General features: G+C 39.2%; 1 protein-coding gene across 1 annotated transcript in view; it reads left to right on the forward strand.

The window, feature by feature from the left end:
• The window catches only part of ABCC4 (ATP binding cassette subfamily C member 4 (PEL blood group)), a 217,450-nt gene that overhangs the window by 107,845 nt on the left and 91,801 nt on the right, over positions 1-17,804 (forward strand). The window contains exons 16-19 of the mRNA XM_022576930.3: positions 821-961; positions 1,783-1,820; positions 2,214-2,308; positions 4,023-4,169. Of these exons, the coding sequence (XP_022432638.1) occupies positions 821-961; positions 1,783-1,820; positions 2,214-2,308; positions 4,023-4,169 (421 nt within the window). The remainder of the gene's footprint in view (positions 1-820; positions 962-1,782; positions 1,821-2,213; positions 2,309-4,022; positions 4,170-17,804) is intronic.

Below are 17,804 nucleotides of genomic sequence, written 5' to 3' on the forward strand. Positions count from 1 at the left end.
TGTCTGTCTTTCTTATCTTTCAAGACCGAGAACCACACCTTATCCACCTTGCATTTCCAGTGGCCAGCATAGAGCCCAGGACATCCATAGCCCATGTGACTCTATAATGTATTCTAAGTCCTCCAGACAGAAATGCAGATATGCACTAGATCTCCCTTAGAAACATGCACAGGTGTTCCCCGATATCCAATCCCTCACCATCCAAACTCGGGAGCCTGGATGATTCTGATAAGTATTCAGATTAGTCGCTCACATTCCAAAGTCAGGAATCCCTCTCTGAAATTCAGCAACCAAACAGATTTGGATCATATGCTGTTCCCCTGCTATCCAAACTCACATGTCTCCAGCTCACAGTGTGAACTCAGTTTACTCTATTTAACTAATATTTTGAACCCACACTTTGTTTCATGTTTCTATAATTGAGTGACACCAATAAACTAGAGGGGTACTTTAGCTACATAACATTTTGTATAATTATTTTGGGAAAAGCTTCTGCATTTATAGTTTAGTCAGTTATGTTGTAAGGGGGCTATCAATCATGGTGTTCCAATTTAAGCAAAGGTCCCCAAGAACACTGTGCAAATGGCATTCCTTATCTCTAATAGATTCCGAGAAGTAGCATGGTTGGGTAAATGCATACATGGTTTGGCTAGATACTTCCACACCTTTCTCTGTAGGAGGTGGACCATCTTGCACACTCCTATCAGCATATAAGTTGTGTCTCTTTCCCCACAGCTTTGCAGTGGAGGTCACTGTTGAATTCTAAAAATTTTAGGGTTCATTATTTATATTTTTGTCTCTCACTGCCTTTCCTTTCCAGACTGAGAATATACAGGTTACACTATCTGAGGAGAGTCGTTTGGAAGGAAAAGTTGGTTTTAAGGCCTACAAAAATTACTTCACAGCCGGTGCTCACTGGCTTATCATCCTTTTCCTTATTCCAGTAAACATCGCAGCTCAGGTAAGTAAGGACATTTATTTTGATTTGTGCCCTAAGGTTGACACTTATAATACTCTTTATACTGTCTTATTTATTTTACTGTATTATTATTTTTAATATGTGTATTAAGGGATTTATTTCAGAAAACTGACTCCATGAGATTGTGGGATCTAGCTGGGTGAAATCTGAAATCAGAAAGGCAGGTGTGCGGGCTGGAACCCCAGGCAGGAGCTGACCCTGCAGTTTTGAGGCAGAATTTCTTCCTTCTCCAGGAAGCATCAGGTATTGCTCTTAAGGCCTTCGTCTGACTGGAGAAGGCCCATTCACACTGTTCAGGGCAATGTTCTTTACTTAAGTTCTGACGATAGATGTGAACCACATCTACAAAATACCTTAACAGCAATATCTAGATGAGAGTTTCATTGAGTCACTGGAGACTGGCCTAGCCAAGCTGACACAGAAAACTGACCATCACAGTACCTGTCAAGCTTTTTTCCTTTGAAAAATCCTGACATTTATACAATTACTAACTGTATTTTGCAGTCCACTAGGATTTGCACTGAAAAGCGTTAATATGTGCGGAGCAAAATAAGTGAGACTTACTGGGTGTTGTGTGTCCGTGACAGAGAGATTCTAGGAAAAATATGAAGTCTTTTAAAGATTTTAAAATGTATTGTGCCCTTCCCTGACCTGTGGTTATCTGGGATGTGGGGCTTGCCCCTGACCTGAGCTGAAAGGACCGTCTCCGTTCTCTGGAGCCTTTCCATCACCCATTCTAGTGAGTGGGGTTTTGAGGGGGTCAGTAATGTCAGTGTTTGAGTGATTGTTGTTTCCTGCTCCAGGTTGCCTACGTCCTTCAGGATTGGTGGCTTTCATACTGGTGAGTGATTCCTGGTCTGACCCAAAGTGCTAAAAAATCGACACGAATTCTCAGTTTCCCACACGGTCATGGGGGCGGGGGGATGGGGCTTGTTTAGCCTCCTCTTCTGATCCGCACATAGTTTCCCTGAAGAAAAGTTAAAGTTCCTGCTGGTGGGTGCGACCCTCCCATGGTCTCTCCTGATGTCTGACCCTTAGCGGGTTCCTTACAGACAATTTTGAGAACTGTAAGTCATGATTCAAATTGAATTTTTATAAGGTAGACAGACACAGGGCCTTGTGAGCTGGGAACCATTTTCCAGCATAAAACATGACCCCTAAATCGAGGTTAATTTTTTTTTGTATTTACCTAATTCCATCTATTGCATAATGTTTTTTCTTCCCTGTTCCGTAGGGCGAATGAACAGAGTGCCCTGAATGTCACTGTTAATGGACAAGGAAATGTAACTGAGAAACTCGATTTATACCAGTACTTAGGAATTTACTCAGGTAAAATTGAATCATCTGGTCTATTATACGAGAGTCTGAGGTGCTTACTATGAGCCTGTGTGAGCAACTAGGGCTTCCAGGAGTAATTCAGTAATGTCTTAACAGATTAAGAGTCTGAGTCGCATTTATTCTGTGAATTAATTAGAATAATTATTTTTAAAATCTACTAGAAGAGAGAGGTTGAATGAAAACTCTTAATTTGCTCTGTACTGGATTTTGGAAGTTAAACCAGGATTGCACATTCAGAAAACCAGCCACTGGAAATATGTGGCTATTGTCTATTCTAATAGGTTGCTTTAGCTAAATCTTATATCATTATATGGATGGGCAAGAGGATTAGAAACGGATCCCCACCCTGTGGTTCGGATTGTTCCAATTCTTTCTGAATAAACCTTGGCTTTTATGGACCTTGGATGAAATCCTCTGGCAGCAAGGGCCCCCAAATAAAAGCATTATTCCCTTGTAGGTATGCAAAACTCCCCTTCGCCACATTGCTCATCTCTTGGGCTTCACTAATTACTTAAGAGAGAAGCTAAGCAGGGAGAAATCCAGTGTCTGGGAATTAGGATTCCGAGTCTTTCTTACCTTGAGATCACAATGTTATCGTGTCCGCAACTGTGCGATTAATTTAACTTCTGGCTTGCCAGGCTAATATTAACATGGCTGTCTGTTTTCACAAGAGTGCCTAGAATATATGTAGCTTTTAAAAGGAAATCCTCATCTAAAATTTTAAATATTCCCACAGGAAATACTCACGCAAGCCTTCTGCAAAGATAGAGTGAGTTATCTTTGTAAGAACATACTCACTGAAATTTTGTGTGTATTTCGTTGATCTCTTGCTAAGAAATCTAAGTCCATTAGCTGTTTACCTTCTCAATTGGTGGACTATGAGGGCTTAAAGGAAGAAGGAAGGGATTTTGTTATACATTCATATAGGAGGGTGGGCTAAGGAAAGTGCCTATTGATGGAATCCAGGAATTTGAGCGGTTTTCAGGGTTTAAATAAGTGTTGTGTCATCTAAAGGGAAAAAAGTACTTGATGGAATATTTATTACAGAAGTTATTCTATTTAGCACTGTGAGTTCAAAAGATCTTAGGGGAGGGTATTATAATTTTTATGTGCATAGTAAGTACTCATATCACTAACAAAACGGAATTTAAATGATGATTATTTATAATTTGTATTTTTCTTACAATTCAGTTAGTTAGAATTAGATTTTCTGCTTGAAAATTAATGTGGTATTGTCATATTCTTTAAAGCTACTTGGGCTTTGTCTACAAGGAAATGGTAGTAAATCATTTCTCCTGTTACCTGTTAATTCACATGCTGTTACCAAAGCATATCACAATATTAGATTGAGACATGTTGTAATTAGTAAGATTTCAAATGCGAAGAAGGGACCATCAACTACTTTTTAAAATTATCTTTCTTCTGAGCTTTTAGTAGAATGTATAATTGAATTAGGAAATCCTTGAATGAAATTTTATTTTACACTTGATGTTTTTCCCCATGAGATTTCTGTTTAATGAGAGGAATACCATGATTTTTATATTCTTCTTTTTAAATGTACCTTGTGAATGCATTAAACTCTTTCAGAATCCAGATGCTTAATGGAATAAAGTATTTACATAATATCTTTATAAGCTGTGTGGCATGGTTTAGCATCCTTGAAGAAAAGGCAGAGATCTTGTGCTGAGTGGTTTCTCTATTTCAGGGTTAACTGTATCTGCCGTCCTTTTTGGCATCGCCAGATCCCTGTTGGTTTTCTACGTCCTTGTTAGTTCTTCACAAACTTTGCACAACCAAATGTTCGAGTCCATTTTGAGAGCTCCAGTACTGTTCTTTGACAGAAACCCAACAGGTAAGTCAGACACCAAGTTTCTCAGTAAATATGTCTTGTTATCGCACTTAGTGCCTGATTACGTTTGATATTTGAGATGCTTGGAAGAAAATCACTGCATGTTGATCCATTTTCTACAAAAAGCTTTGCTGCTATTTTTCGCCTACGAGAGGATATCTGAATATAGAGGCATATAAGCTTTTATTCCAGTTTATGTGTGTGTGGAAAGATAAGTGTATGCTCACTTTGCAGAATGATTTAGGAACCGATTTGTTGTGTGGCAAATGAAGCACCCTACATTTGATGCAAATATATTTAAATATTTTTGGCTAGTTGCTAAAATATTGGCTGTGTTATATTCTGTTAAGGTAGGTTGTCTGCTAGAACCTTCTTATAATGAATCTCTACACGACAGGCTGTGTGTTTCTTTCTTTCATTTCCCATCCGCTTGTGGAATCACAGAGCTCTGGCATGTGCCGTGACTATGAGGTTTACCTAGAATGGTAATGAAAAATTAATTAAAACCCAAGATTAGTGAAATGTAAACATCCTTTTCAATAAAATTAACTGTGTAATTTACATTGGACTTTTGGTGACATGTAAGAGGCTCTGTGGTACATAGCAGGTGGAGCTTCAGTAGTAAGTTTCTGGATATGAGTGTCCCTGGAGGTTTATCAGCGGTTGCTTCCTCCACCCTCAGGCCTTTGACCTGTCTTGCTCCTGACCTGGGCTCCTATGAAGAGTTAGTTTATCAGCATACATGCCCTCTCTGTTCACTTGGTTCGACTTGTGGTGAGGCCCAGGGTGGCTTTGTTTTTGCAGGCAATGATTGACAGTACCTTTCAAGGCAGGGATGTGGGCTGGAGGGAGGACAGGAGTAGCCTTGGCCTGGCCATCAACTAGCCAGGTGACCAAGGCCAAAGCAGATACATACTGCTGAGCAGGCGAATCTCAAGGCAGGATGTTGTCTGCCTTGCTGTAAACGTATGGACTCTGGAGCCAGCTGCCTGGGTTCAGTTCTGGTGCTAGTTACTAATAGTAACAGTCCGTTAACGTGATATTAATATTTATGTGTTGGTTATTTAATTTCTCTGTGTCTCAGTTTTATCTGTAAAATGGGGGTGCTATTCACACACTCATTAATATAGTGATACTGTTAGAATTAATTAGGTTAATACATTCGCAGCGCTTAGCATACGGTCAGTGCCTAATGAACCTTAGTGACTGTGAATACATGGTATCTGGGAACGTCCCCTCCTGTGAAATGGGAACAGCTGTTGCCCCTCCTGTTTCACAAGACTGTCGTGAGGATTCAGGAAGACTGTGCAGGGCAGCATGTCGTGCAGATTTATTCAGCACATGTTGTCTAGTCCAGGCCCCGTGTGGAGCACAGGACGGTAAACGGCAGAGGCCCGCACAGATCTCGTCTTTTTATGTCATCATAATGCAAAAGTGATTGGAGGATTATGTGCTATTATGGCTGTGAAGTTGCTTCAATTTGTCAGTTAATGTGAAAACTACAGCCATAAAGTTGGGAGCAGTAAGTGGGACTGGATGTCTGTTATCACAGCCTCTGAGTGCTGGTGACCACAGTTAACCAGGCTCTTCATGTTCAAGATCTGTAGGCTTCCTCAGACGCTGGTTTATTTGTTATTCAAGGATTTGGGACCACGTTTAAATCTTTGAGGTCGCTAATCTTAGAGCAGCCAGCACACCAGTGTTAACTTGCCTCCCCCTCCTGTATCTATTAGCAGGACTTCATTCCTTCAAGAAAATAGAAGCCCAAATAAGTACTACAAACATAGGCCTAGTTTGCCCAAAAGGTTTAGGGGCCAAGAATTATTTATTTACTCTTTTAGTGGTAGATGAAAACTTTTTCTAATTAAAAATTTTAAGTGATCGAATTTAATTTTCTGTTTGGATAAAAATTTTGTACTTTTTACAGTTGGAAAAAGTACAGATTCTTACATGGGTAAGAATTATGCCTCTTGGTTGACAATAATATTGATGGTGTGTAACTTAATAATTATATAATATTTTTTAAAATTCCCCTCTACAGTAGAGAGATGGACATGCTTGACTTTTAAGTTGCGTTAAGTATCTGCATTTAATGCATCCAAGTTCCCAGCATAAAGCTGTGGCCCCTGAGTTCCAGAGTATGTTCTCCGGGTAGCATGGAGTGATCAGGAAGCATATCCTTCCATTGTCAGAGCACACTCTCTGGGAGACCCCAGGGGCGAGTAAGTTTCCTGTGAGTTCAGGATCCTGACAGCCTCCCAGAGTTAGAAAAGGGAGGGAGAGGAAGGACTTTGGCCGGTGTGTAGAGTTGGCATGGTGACTGATGGAAGCTGGAAACTCCAGGCAGAGGCCCATCGGATCTGCCCCATCCCCAGTCTGGCTGGGATTTGCAAGCAGTTCGCCGGAGTTCCCTTCTTTATACTTGTCTCCAGTGCCCACTTGTGCCAGTAGATTCTCAGTGACACTGAACTGGATTGTCACTATGCCTTTTATACATTCATCCATTGGTGGGAATGTTCCAGATGTCCTGTCTCCCTTCTCGTGCTTCATCTCAGATCCTCATGAACTTTGTTAGACACTCGGGTGCTCTGCACTTATGCTAAGAACCAGGCCTCCAGGGGAAGTTCCTGAAACACGGGTTGTCCTACCAAAGTCCCAAGTTCACGTACTTGTATTTTAAGAAGGAGGGCAGAGTCAACCTGGCAAGTGTGCGGTTCTTCTGTATAGCATAGTTTCTCTGCCTGCAGTTTAACATTCCAGGAAGCCGATTTTAAAGAGGGTTCCATCCCTCTAAGCTCCAGTGGCTATGTTACCCTCCATTTTGAATCCTTGTATTGGGTGCATGAAGTTTACTTAGTTTGTTTATATAATTCGCTACCTTATTGCCTACTGGTCTTTCATAATCTGTTCCTTAGAATGGCAAAAGCAATGTTTCTTTTCTCTTTTCTTCTTACCTTCCCATTATCTCACCGATCTCTCTGCTATGCTTTCTTCCTTTGATGTATATTAGTAATGGTATTGTGTGTGTTTATTGAAGTGCCACACATTTCCAGGGGCCCCAACATTTCTTACACGATTTGATTGCAACTGGATTTGAATAGTATAGTGCCTTTGCAGATGTGGGCTGTGTCCCTGTGCTGTTTGCTGCGTCCACCTCTTCCTAGCCAGTCTTTGTCTTTTATCACCGAAGCTGCGTTTCACTTGTATCAGATCTTCATACACAGGTAACGAAAATCTCAGGTCAACAGTAAATCAGTTAGAAATTTAGAGATCATTACTATTTTGAATCCAAATTGTGTTTCCGTTGAACAGGCAGAAGTTGTTTTATTTTCTACATCTGGCACAAGAGGGCAGCATGATCTACATTATTTCAGAGGTATAATGTAAGGGGCACGTTATTGCAAAATCTGCTTTTTTTGTATTAAAGATTTCTTGGAAATTCCATTTTTATGTCTTGAATCTTTGTATTTTGTAGTATTGATACAGAATTTTAAAAACACTGTTGTGGTTTATTATGTGTGAAACAGTAAACTCTTGTTGTCCTGAAATATCTAGCATTTCAAACAAGGTATTTAGATCTCTTTTTTTTTTTAATAACAAGTTGGGTTGTTTTTTTGGGGGGGGCTGCGCAGGGCGGCATGCAGGATCTTAGTTCCCCTACCAGGGATCGAACCTGCCCTCCTAGCAGTGGAAGCACGGAGTCTTAACCACTGGACTGCCAGGGATTTCTTAGTTTATGTGTTGTACCCTAGTAACTGGAATAGACTGCTGCCGACTTCTTTTTTTTATTTTTTGGCTGCTTTGGTTGCTGCGCGCCGGCTTTCTTTAGTTGCGGCGAGCAGGGGCTATTCTTAGTCGTGGTGCGCAGGCTTCTCGTTGCGGTGGCTTCTCCTGTTGCGGAACATGAGCTCCAAGTGAGCCGGCTTCAGTAGTTGTGGCACGCCGGCTCTAGAGCGCAGGCTCAGTAGTTGTGGTGCACGGGCTTAGCTGCTCCGTGGCAGGTGGGATGGGATCTTCCCGGACCGGGGATCGAACCCGCGTCGCCTGCATTGGCAGGTGGATTCTTAACCACTGCACCACCCGGGAAGCCCCGCTGCTGACGACTTGACTGGATATATTTTAATTCCTGAAGGGTAGAATATGGTCAGTTGTAGGACCTGAGTCAAGCATGAGTTTTGTAAGAAACATGACCACACAGTTTCTTCCATTTTCATCCATGCCATCAAAGTCAGCAGAAATATTTTATTCTTATCAAGTGTCTAGAATTTCACCCTTTGTTTTGGAGAAAAGATGAGAAGATAGTTGTCCTGCTTTTTCATGCCTAATCCTTGTGACAAAACACTTGGCTGAGTGCTTGGAGTGTAATGGATTCCGGATAAATAATTGTTTATTTTCTGTCAGTTTGTTAATTTGGCTCTAAGAAACTGTGCCACCGGCGTTGCTAGATGTTGTATTTCTTCTTTTACGGAAACGCGAAGTTAATTGAATTGTGGCCAGTATGTTCATTTCACGCGACTTATTTTTCTGCAGTGTGCGCACACGTGTTAGTTCACTTATTTATGCATTCAGTGTAAAAAGAAAGGTACAAATGTATATCTTTAGTTTTTCTTTACAGATCAAGTTAAGTTAGAGCTAACGCATTATCAAAAGAGAAAAAGTACTAATTTCTTTTGTTCTTTTTATTCTTCTGGTAGCACTACAGTTTAAGAGAAGACATATTCTTTTATCTTCTGTAATCAGAACTCTAGAATTGCCCTAAGGATTAATATTTCCAACTTGACTGAGTGCGAAATGAGGCTCTGCAGATTTCACGCATGTAAAATACCCCGAATTAGGATGTGCATCATGTAGGAATTGAGGGTTGGAGCGAGGAGGAGGGTAGTGGAGGTTTGAACTATTGCCGTTTCTTTAACCTGGAAAGGGAGTCCTTAGCCTCCACTACAAGTTGCTAATGAACTTGTGAAGAAGTGAAAAGTGATTTGAAAGCAACGTGGTGAGCTTTTTGTACTATCAGAATAACCCTCTTGCTCTAGTATTTATAATATCGGTTGTCAAGAGACCACTGCCTTGCTAGAAAAAAGAGTCATCCGTAGGGAAGAATAATAATCGCAGGGATACCTGTCTGTTTATTCAGTTCAAATGACCACTGAGGTTAGTGCTAAATGCATATTTTTAACAAGTATAATATTTCAGGACTGTCAAAATTGCCTTGATGATAATAGGCCTGTTAAATTATAGCTCTATAAGTTAGGAGGTAAGATGGCTTTGCTTAGCACACAGTAATCTATGCCTGTTCACACAAGTGATTCTGCTGAGCAGGCAGCATGTTAGAACAAGAAATACTGGTCCTGAAACCTCTGATTTATGGTAGGTGTTGTTTTGACACAGCATCATTCAGACGATTTACAAGGCAAGGCTTCGTGTTAAAATATTTCACCGGCGTCATCATTCGTCACCGACATAAATATTCAGCAGTGATGCTGGAAAATTGGTAATACGCCCATTCATGCCAAATCACTTGCTATGTTTCCTTTCAAGTGAGATCTGTTGTGGAGATGGTTAAAAGAAACTATGATTTTTCTTCCTTGAGAGCAGATGAGCTGTAAGTAATTGAGAATAAGAATAACAACTATCCTGACAGCTTTCATGCACTCATCTTGCCTAGGTTGCTTTTAATTCTGGCTTAAGTCCTACAGCCTCTCCTCGCCCCCCCCCCCCGCCTTTGTTTTTCTTCCCTTTCTTTGCTTAGTGCACATTGTAGAGAACATATTTATATGTACATTAGTTAAAGAGGCTTTTTGTGTTCAAAGGAAGAAGTTAGTCATCATCTGAAAAGCTTTGTTGCAAAACTAAAACACACATTTCCCCTTTCATTTTTCCTTCTTAAAAATAACAAATGCAAGTGACTATAATGGGAATAACACAAAAGATTTCATCAATCATAATGATTCTCAATGGCCACATAAATATTACTTTTTCAGGTTTCAATTAAACAGCTAATAGTTTGAAGTAGGTGTGGTAATTAAATCCTGTTGGGTTGTGACATATTAAAAATAATGTTTTTCACATAACAATGGTTATATGTACTTAAAGTCTTATCAGGGTGATATTAAGTCACATTTTATGGGTGTTGTGCGTTTACTGCTAATAGTATCATAGAAGCCTTTGTTACGAGTTTAAATAGTTACATATATTTGATTACCATTGTTATTTTGTCAGTAATCTCTATAAAGGTGATTATTATAGCACTTGTCTACACCTGGTAAATATTGCAACATTTTGGTGTACATTTTAAATCTATTAGAATGTTCTGATTACTCTTTATCCATTTTTTTTCTCTGTTAATAATCATACATGGAAATACGGACAATTTAGTAACAGAGAAAAGCACTGTCGTTCTCCAATAAAATGTTAAAAAGATACGATTTGAGAAGCTTGTACCTTGTTCAATGTGCTAATGGTACTGTCTCCGGAAATTGTTAAGGATGACATTTTACTTGATTGCATTTAAAACTTTTCCGATATCATAGGATATAGAAGTTCTCCACTTCATTTTAATATGTGTTGTCTCAACCTTCAGCTTAATTGGAGCCAGGCAGTCTTTGGTACCCAGGACTTCACTGCTGTATTCCAGTTTCTGGTCTTAGTGTGCTCAGTAATTTGGCATTATTTTATGGGATGTATGAATTATAGTACAGTTATCCCTTGGTATCCTCGGGTGGTTTGTTACAGGACCCCTGTAGATACCAAAGTCTGAGTAAGCTCAATGTCCCTAATACAACCTATGCGCATCCTCCCATATACTTTAAATCCCTGCTAGATTACTTATACTTTTACTTATATAAGTAAATTCAAGTTTTGCTTTTTGGAGCTTTCTGGGATTTTTTTCAAATGTTTTTGATCCATGGTTGGTTGAATCCAAGGATGTGGAACCCATGGATGGGAAGGCCCAAGTGTAAGTATAATTCAAATACTGCTATTTAACAACACCTGCCTCCCCAGACACACACAGACACACAGACACACACACACACACACACACACTATTACTTCAACCTTGTAGCTGTTTGTGACAGAAAATACATCAAAGTAGTTTTATGACACAGTTCATTGCTTTTGTACAGCTATTTCAAGAGAAACTGGAATAGTTCTTCGAGGTCGGATTCAACAACAATAAACATTAAGTATATCAATTTCCTGGATTGAAAATTCCATATGGTTTTGCTTTACGGCCAAGTCTTTCCCCTCAAAGATTTGATTTCAAAGCTCTCCTATGACACCATGGGGCGAAGTTTGATTTTCATTTTCTAACTGGAGCCTTCATCTTCTGTTACCATTTCTTCCCTGCCTCCCCTTTATTTTAAACATTATTATTATTTTGCCATGAAGAGAATGGAAAAAAATCCAAATATTAATAACATTGAGCCAGCAATGTTTTATTTCACGTAAAGTTATGTTTTAGTTAATTAATTAATTTATTTTAAAAATATTTATTTATTTGGCTGCGCCGGTCTTAGTTGCGGCGTGTGGGATCTTCTTTGCCGTGTGCGGGATCTTCGTTGAGGCGTGTGAGCTCTTAGGCCTCTTAGTTGTGGCATGTCGGGTCTAGTTCCCTGACCAGGGATCGAACCCGGGCCCCCTGCATTGGGAGCCTGGAGTCTTAGCCCCTGGACCGCCAGGGAAGTCCCCATAAAGTTATGTTTTTAATCTCTATAGTACTTTTCACAAGTACAAGTAAATTATAATTTAGGTAATTATGTATTGACTGCCTGTCTCCTCTGTTAGCCTTGTGCTCTCTGCCCTCCTAGAGTATATCTGTGGTGTTACTGTGAAAGCCTCCAAATCAGGATTGGGCAACTGTAGCTGCTTAGTAAGTATTTGTTGACTGGATAGAAGAAAGGGTGTTCAGGAGTGTATTTGAATCTCTCCATGCCATGATCTCGAAGAACAATGGAAGTTTACAGTCTTGAAAGAACACTTGGTGTTTATATTACATTGAATTCTTCCTTATAGTTTATTTTCAAAAGTAGAATTTGTAATAGATTACTTATGGTGGACTTTGGTTTTGGTATTTGATGGCATGAAGAAAAAAACCACCCATATTGGTTCTTTGGAAGCTGCGGCTCATAGAACCAGACTATGCAAGGTTCCAAGTTCTCCTAATGCCAGTCAGTCACGGAAATGAAACTGTCGAACACCTAATACGTTTCCCTGTGGTTTAGTTGTGCATTGAAGACGAATCTTGGCACTTAAGAGGGTAAATATTTGATACCTGGTAGTTTTACCTTATAAACTACAGTCCCTTAAGAAGTAAAGAGGGGGAATTCAACCATTTTAAAATGTCAGTAGACATTAGTAAACTGTTATTAGACAGGGAGCTCAGATGTAGGTGGAGATGTTGCAGCGTTCCTGCTCCGCTAGAACAGAGCTTTGGAAGAACTGTCACTTCACTTTTAACTGGGGCTTTTTTACTCATCAAAATGACCATTTATTGGTCATTTACTGGTTGTCAGTTGTGGTCCCAAGCATTGGAGCAAAAAGTCCTGTCTTCAAGGCGTTTGCAAATTAAAAAAATTGCCGACAGTGGATTATTTATTGTTATTTTTTTAATCTAGTGTTAATATTCTACAATTCCATATAGAAAAGATACAGATTCAGAGGCCTGTGGGCTCTTAGTTGTAGCATGTGGGATCGTAGTTCCCCGATCAGGGATCGAACCCATGCCCCCCTGCATTGGGAGCATGGAGTCTTAACCACTGGACTGCCAGGGGAGTCCTCTCTGGGCTTTTTAGAAGTGTGTTAACAAATGCTTTGACAGTAGGTAGAACATAAGCAATGACATTTTCTCCATAAGTAATGTTATCATGAAATCAACTATGATCTGTTGAGTGTTCTTTTCATTCTTGGTAACCACGATTATTCTGTTAAAAATTTCCCCCTCATATAGATAGAAAGTCCGTCTGACAAGCTTCAAAGTGCACTTTGAGTGGAAGTTTATTAAAATACTGTGGTTAAATGGAAAGATGTCATGAAATCAAGTTCTCTGTTCTGGAAATATTTTCCTTTCATTTCTTTTTTGCATCTGCATTTTAATAGATTGTATCACACGGGGAAATGTTTCAACCTCTTGAACACCTGGAAAGTCTATTTTAGACTTGTTATGTGTTTAAGAGTCTTTATCCAGACATTATTTCAAATACAGTCATGCTCCTCATGATGGGGACTCCTGCCTCTGGGTCTGCTGCTGGGAGAAGGCAGTGCCACCGAGCAGCGTGTTGTTAACACGTCAGGAGAAACCAGAGTATCTGCCCTGGTTGATTTTCAGCCCAAGTTCCTGATTTTGGGATGTTTAAGTCAATAATTAGTTAATGATTTCTCTCTGAACTTCAAGTGGATGTTTCTAGAAGTGATTTTTTTTTTTTTGCGATACGCGGGGCTCTCACTGTTGTGGCCTCTCCCGTTGTGGAGCACAGGCTCCGGACGCGCAGGCTCAGTGGCCATGGCTCACGGGCGCAGCCGCTCCTCAGCATGTGGGATCCTCCCGGACCGGGGCACGAACCCACGTCCCCCGCATCGGCAGGCGGACTCTCAACCACTGCGCCACCAGGGAAGCCCTGGAAGTGTTCTTTTGACTCAGTGACTGATCTTATTCTTTATGCTGCTTGAGGCATATAATGAAAATGTATAGAGACTTTTGAGGGTGTGGTAAGAAAAACAAAGCTTCCACCTCTTTCTGTTCTACACAAAGATATTTGAACAGATACCACAGTGCATGTGGATTTGTCCTTAAACATATTTTCTTACATAAATAATTCTGTTTATCTAGGTCAGTAGCAGTGCTTTGAGATGTAGTCAAGATCATGGATTAATTTTTTTCATTACCTTCACATATTTAAACATAGAATAAGAAGAAATGGTTGCTTTCTTACATGTAGTCATTATTTTTAGAATTTTTTTTATCTTTTCTGTTGGTGTCAGACTGGCCTGGGCTCATAAAATTTATTTCCTTTGGTGGAACTATAAATTTATTATTTTTCCTTTTTGGAAAATAAAGTGGCAATAATATCTTAAAATTATATCTCATGGTAATATAAATCTTAACTATATTTTCCTCTTAGCGTAGAAATGAAAAGGTTGTCAAATATGTCTTAATGAGTTCCACCGATGGGTGATACTGTAGACAGAAATATTTTTTATTGGTGCCAAGTTTTAAATGTTAGTCTTGACATAATCCTGTAAATAGGAGGAAAATAAACACGTATTTCAAGATGATGAGTAATCAGTGTTTCTAGAAAATTGTTCTTCCTTGACTTCAAGATTAAATAAATAGTTGTTGACATAAATAGCCGTACTAATACAAGGCAGCACCTGTGTAATCCAGACAGTCAGTGGTTTAGCCTTCAATCAGATAAGCTGCTGTGTTTGTAAACAAATTGTCAAGTCTTTAGACCAGGTGAGTATATTTCAGTCATACATTAGGGAATTTTAAAACTTGAATGAAGGAGGTTTAATTCCCCTTGATATCCAATTTTTTAACCACTCACATCTCCTTTCACAAAGTAGACACTATAAGAGTTTCATGCTTAATTGACCTGGCCTTCAGGTGTTTCGTCTCTTAGTTCTTGTTATAACCAAGTTGCCAACTTTTTAACGTAAGATTAAGGTTTGAAATTTTAGGTAACACAATGAGTACCTTATAGGTTTTGGATAAACATTGAGTATTTTAAAAAATATACCTCATCTTTTCTCTCCCCCTAATTCTTATGTCCATTTTTTATTTGATATCAGATAAGAGAACTTTGATTGTCATCAGTAGACATTTTAAAGCTATTAATGGAAATGGAGTTGGGATGTAGGTGGAGATATTGCGATGTCTTAGATCTGCTAGAACAGAGCTTTGGAAGAGCTGTGCCAGTCACTTCACTGGCACAATCAAGACCCTCTTGATTGAAGCACAGTTATCTTAAGCAGCATTGATGTGGGGGGGGGTGGTGGTGCTGGTGGTGGTGTGTGTGTGTGTGTGTGTTTGTGAATGAGACAGACTTCTTTTGAGTTAGATTGTCACACCAGAACAAGATTCGTATTATTAGATTCTATTAAAGAGATGTAAAATTTAAGATTTGAATATTAACCAGACAATAAAGTGATCTTTGACTTTACCAACACCAAACTGAATGGTTTTCCTTTATTTTGCAATAGTGGTTTTGACTACTGTAATTTGGTATCCACGGTGCCCAGTGGTAAAGAGAACAGACTTTGGAATCAACCTGCCTGAATGTGAATCCAGCTTGGCCAGCGGCAGATAGACCTTTGTCCAGTCATTTAAACCATCTGCCTCAGCTTTATCTTTACAATGGGGATGATTGTATAATAATAGCACCAATGTTGTTTTATGTGCGTGTAAAGCAGTGCCCAAGAAATAACTGACATTGATTGAATTTTGACTAAGTGACATCATGAAATTTTAGCGATTTTTCTTTTTGTCTTTTTTTACCCCTACAAAATCCAGAGGAATATGTTAATTTTGATAAAATGGTGGGAAAGGATGTGTGTATTTTCCCAGATGCAAGGAAAAATATGTAAATGATCAAGACTAACAACCTACAAAGCAAAATCAACTGCATGTTTTTTGTTTGTTTGCTTGTTTTGTTTTTGTTTTCATCGGGGCTTAGCTTCATTCCCGAGTTCATTTTAATTTGGTTTCACAGCGGGAGCTCAGTTTTGCGTGTAAGTACCAAACATCTGGTCTGTTTTGTTTGTTTGAAAATGATACGGCTGAAGTTTATTACAGAAGTCTATTGTGTAATTAAGTAAAGACAGTTTGAAATTTTATAATATAACTTCTATTTAAATGGAACATTGTAATTATTCCAGGGAACGGCTATACTTCTTAGGAGCAGCAGGAACTTACTATTTTTTAAAGAAAACGCTGTAACTGGTCAAAATGTATTCACCTTTTCCAAAAAGCATGAAAAATGGCACATTTCACAAGTGAAAGTTAAAGTTGACCTAAGGCAGTTTTAGATTGTCCAGGCTTCAAATTTTATTCATGGGATGTTTTTAGAGAAATTTCGTGGTTTGTTCACTCAGGTTAATTCCAGGCAGTTTTCCTGCATTTCTGTCAGATGGACATTCTGATACTTCAAAACTTCTTCTTGTGCAAAATAATGGTTAAAGCAGCCTGGGATGAAAATGAGATTCCCTGTTAGTTGTTATAAACCGTAGATTACATTTTTAATGCAGTTAAAGGCATACCAAATGCAACAGAACAAATACAGTTTTCCTATAAATATTTCTCAATTAGCATTAATAAACTAACCATGTAAATGCCATAACTTACTGGCTGGGTAAACTGGCATTGAGGTCCCTGAAGAATACATCATTTTGGGTGGAGAGACCTAAGTGAAGACAGAGAGAGCACTTAACTTGGTTAACACCTGCCTGCCAGGTGGCTGTATTAGTTAGGCAGGGAGCCCCTACCTCGTCCCAAGTCTTGGCATTCAACCTCAGTTATGTTTGAGAGGCCTTAAGCTCTGAAATTCAATGATGTTATCATCCTGCAGAACTGGCTTAGAAATAATTTGATGAAGAAGAAAACCAAAAATAGGTTGTAAGGACTTAGAGGATTTTTGTGATAGTAGTTTCCGCACACGGTATAATGTTTCAGAGATCTGCTGCACGACAGGTTTCGTCTGTTGGCAGTTATAATGTAGTTCCCTATCATTGAACATCAGCCTGAAGTATGATAAATTTGGACTACTGCCCTATGTCTTGTCATTTCAGAGCAACGTTGTAAATGTATTTGACAATTTAAACTTGTTAAAATACCGTCTCTTCCATTGCTTCATTGCATCTTTAATACCATCGAAGCACAAGAAATTTTTTTGCAGTCTCTTCTGCCTCTGTCAGATGCATGGTCTTCTTTACCTTCTTGCCGAATCCTCTACTTACTGCCCCCATTGGGTTTTATTTGTAAACCATAGAGATATGATGCCTAGAATTGAAAATAATGACCCAGTTTGCCCCAAATCATTAATCATACCGATTATATAACTCAACGTTGAAGAAGCATCTGCGTACGCCATTGTGCTGGGAATTTTGCATAAGGTAACCAGATACTGTATTCTGCAATCTCCATGGCCATTTTCTAAAGGTCCGGCACCCATTCCTACGTATTATATTTCATTATACAATAATGGCAGCTCTTCAGGTGGAGGTGAAGTTATGTTTAGCATAGTATTTCCTATGAAATGAATGTGGACATTGTATGAATCAGAAATTGTTTCAGAAGTTTCCATGACCTGGACAGTCTGCACGAAACAGGTATTTCAGTGTGTATGAAATGAATGGATATGTGTATCTGAGTGTGTGTGTATGAATTCTTTGATCTTCATCTTCCTCATTTTGTTTATCCAGCTTTTATGTGAGCTCCTTGCTTTTATCAATTTTCAGAAGGATTTAGCATTTGAAAATGAATTAGTTCCAGAATGGGGATCGGAGATGGATCTTTCGTCTACAAGGAAGATTACTGTTTCTGAAAACTAGATGATCATTTTTGCCTGTTCTCGTGGCCCTATTTTTTAAGAGACTTTTACTAGTGCCTTGTCATGACTTTTAAAAAAGGTATATTTGTGGTAC

This window comes from Delphinapterus leucas, chromosome 18, assembly GCF_059928025.1.
Source record: "Delphinapterus leucas isolate spDelLeu-1000000601 "Yukka" chromosome 18, BTC_Dleu_Yukka2, whole genome shotgun sequence".
NCBI lineage: Eukaryota > Metazoa > Chordata > Mammalia > Artiodactyla > Monodontidae > Delphinapterus > Delphinapterus leucas.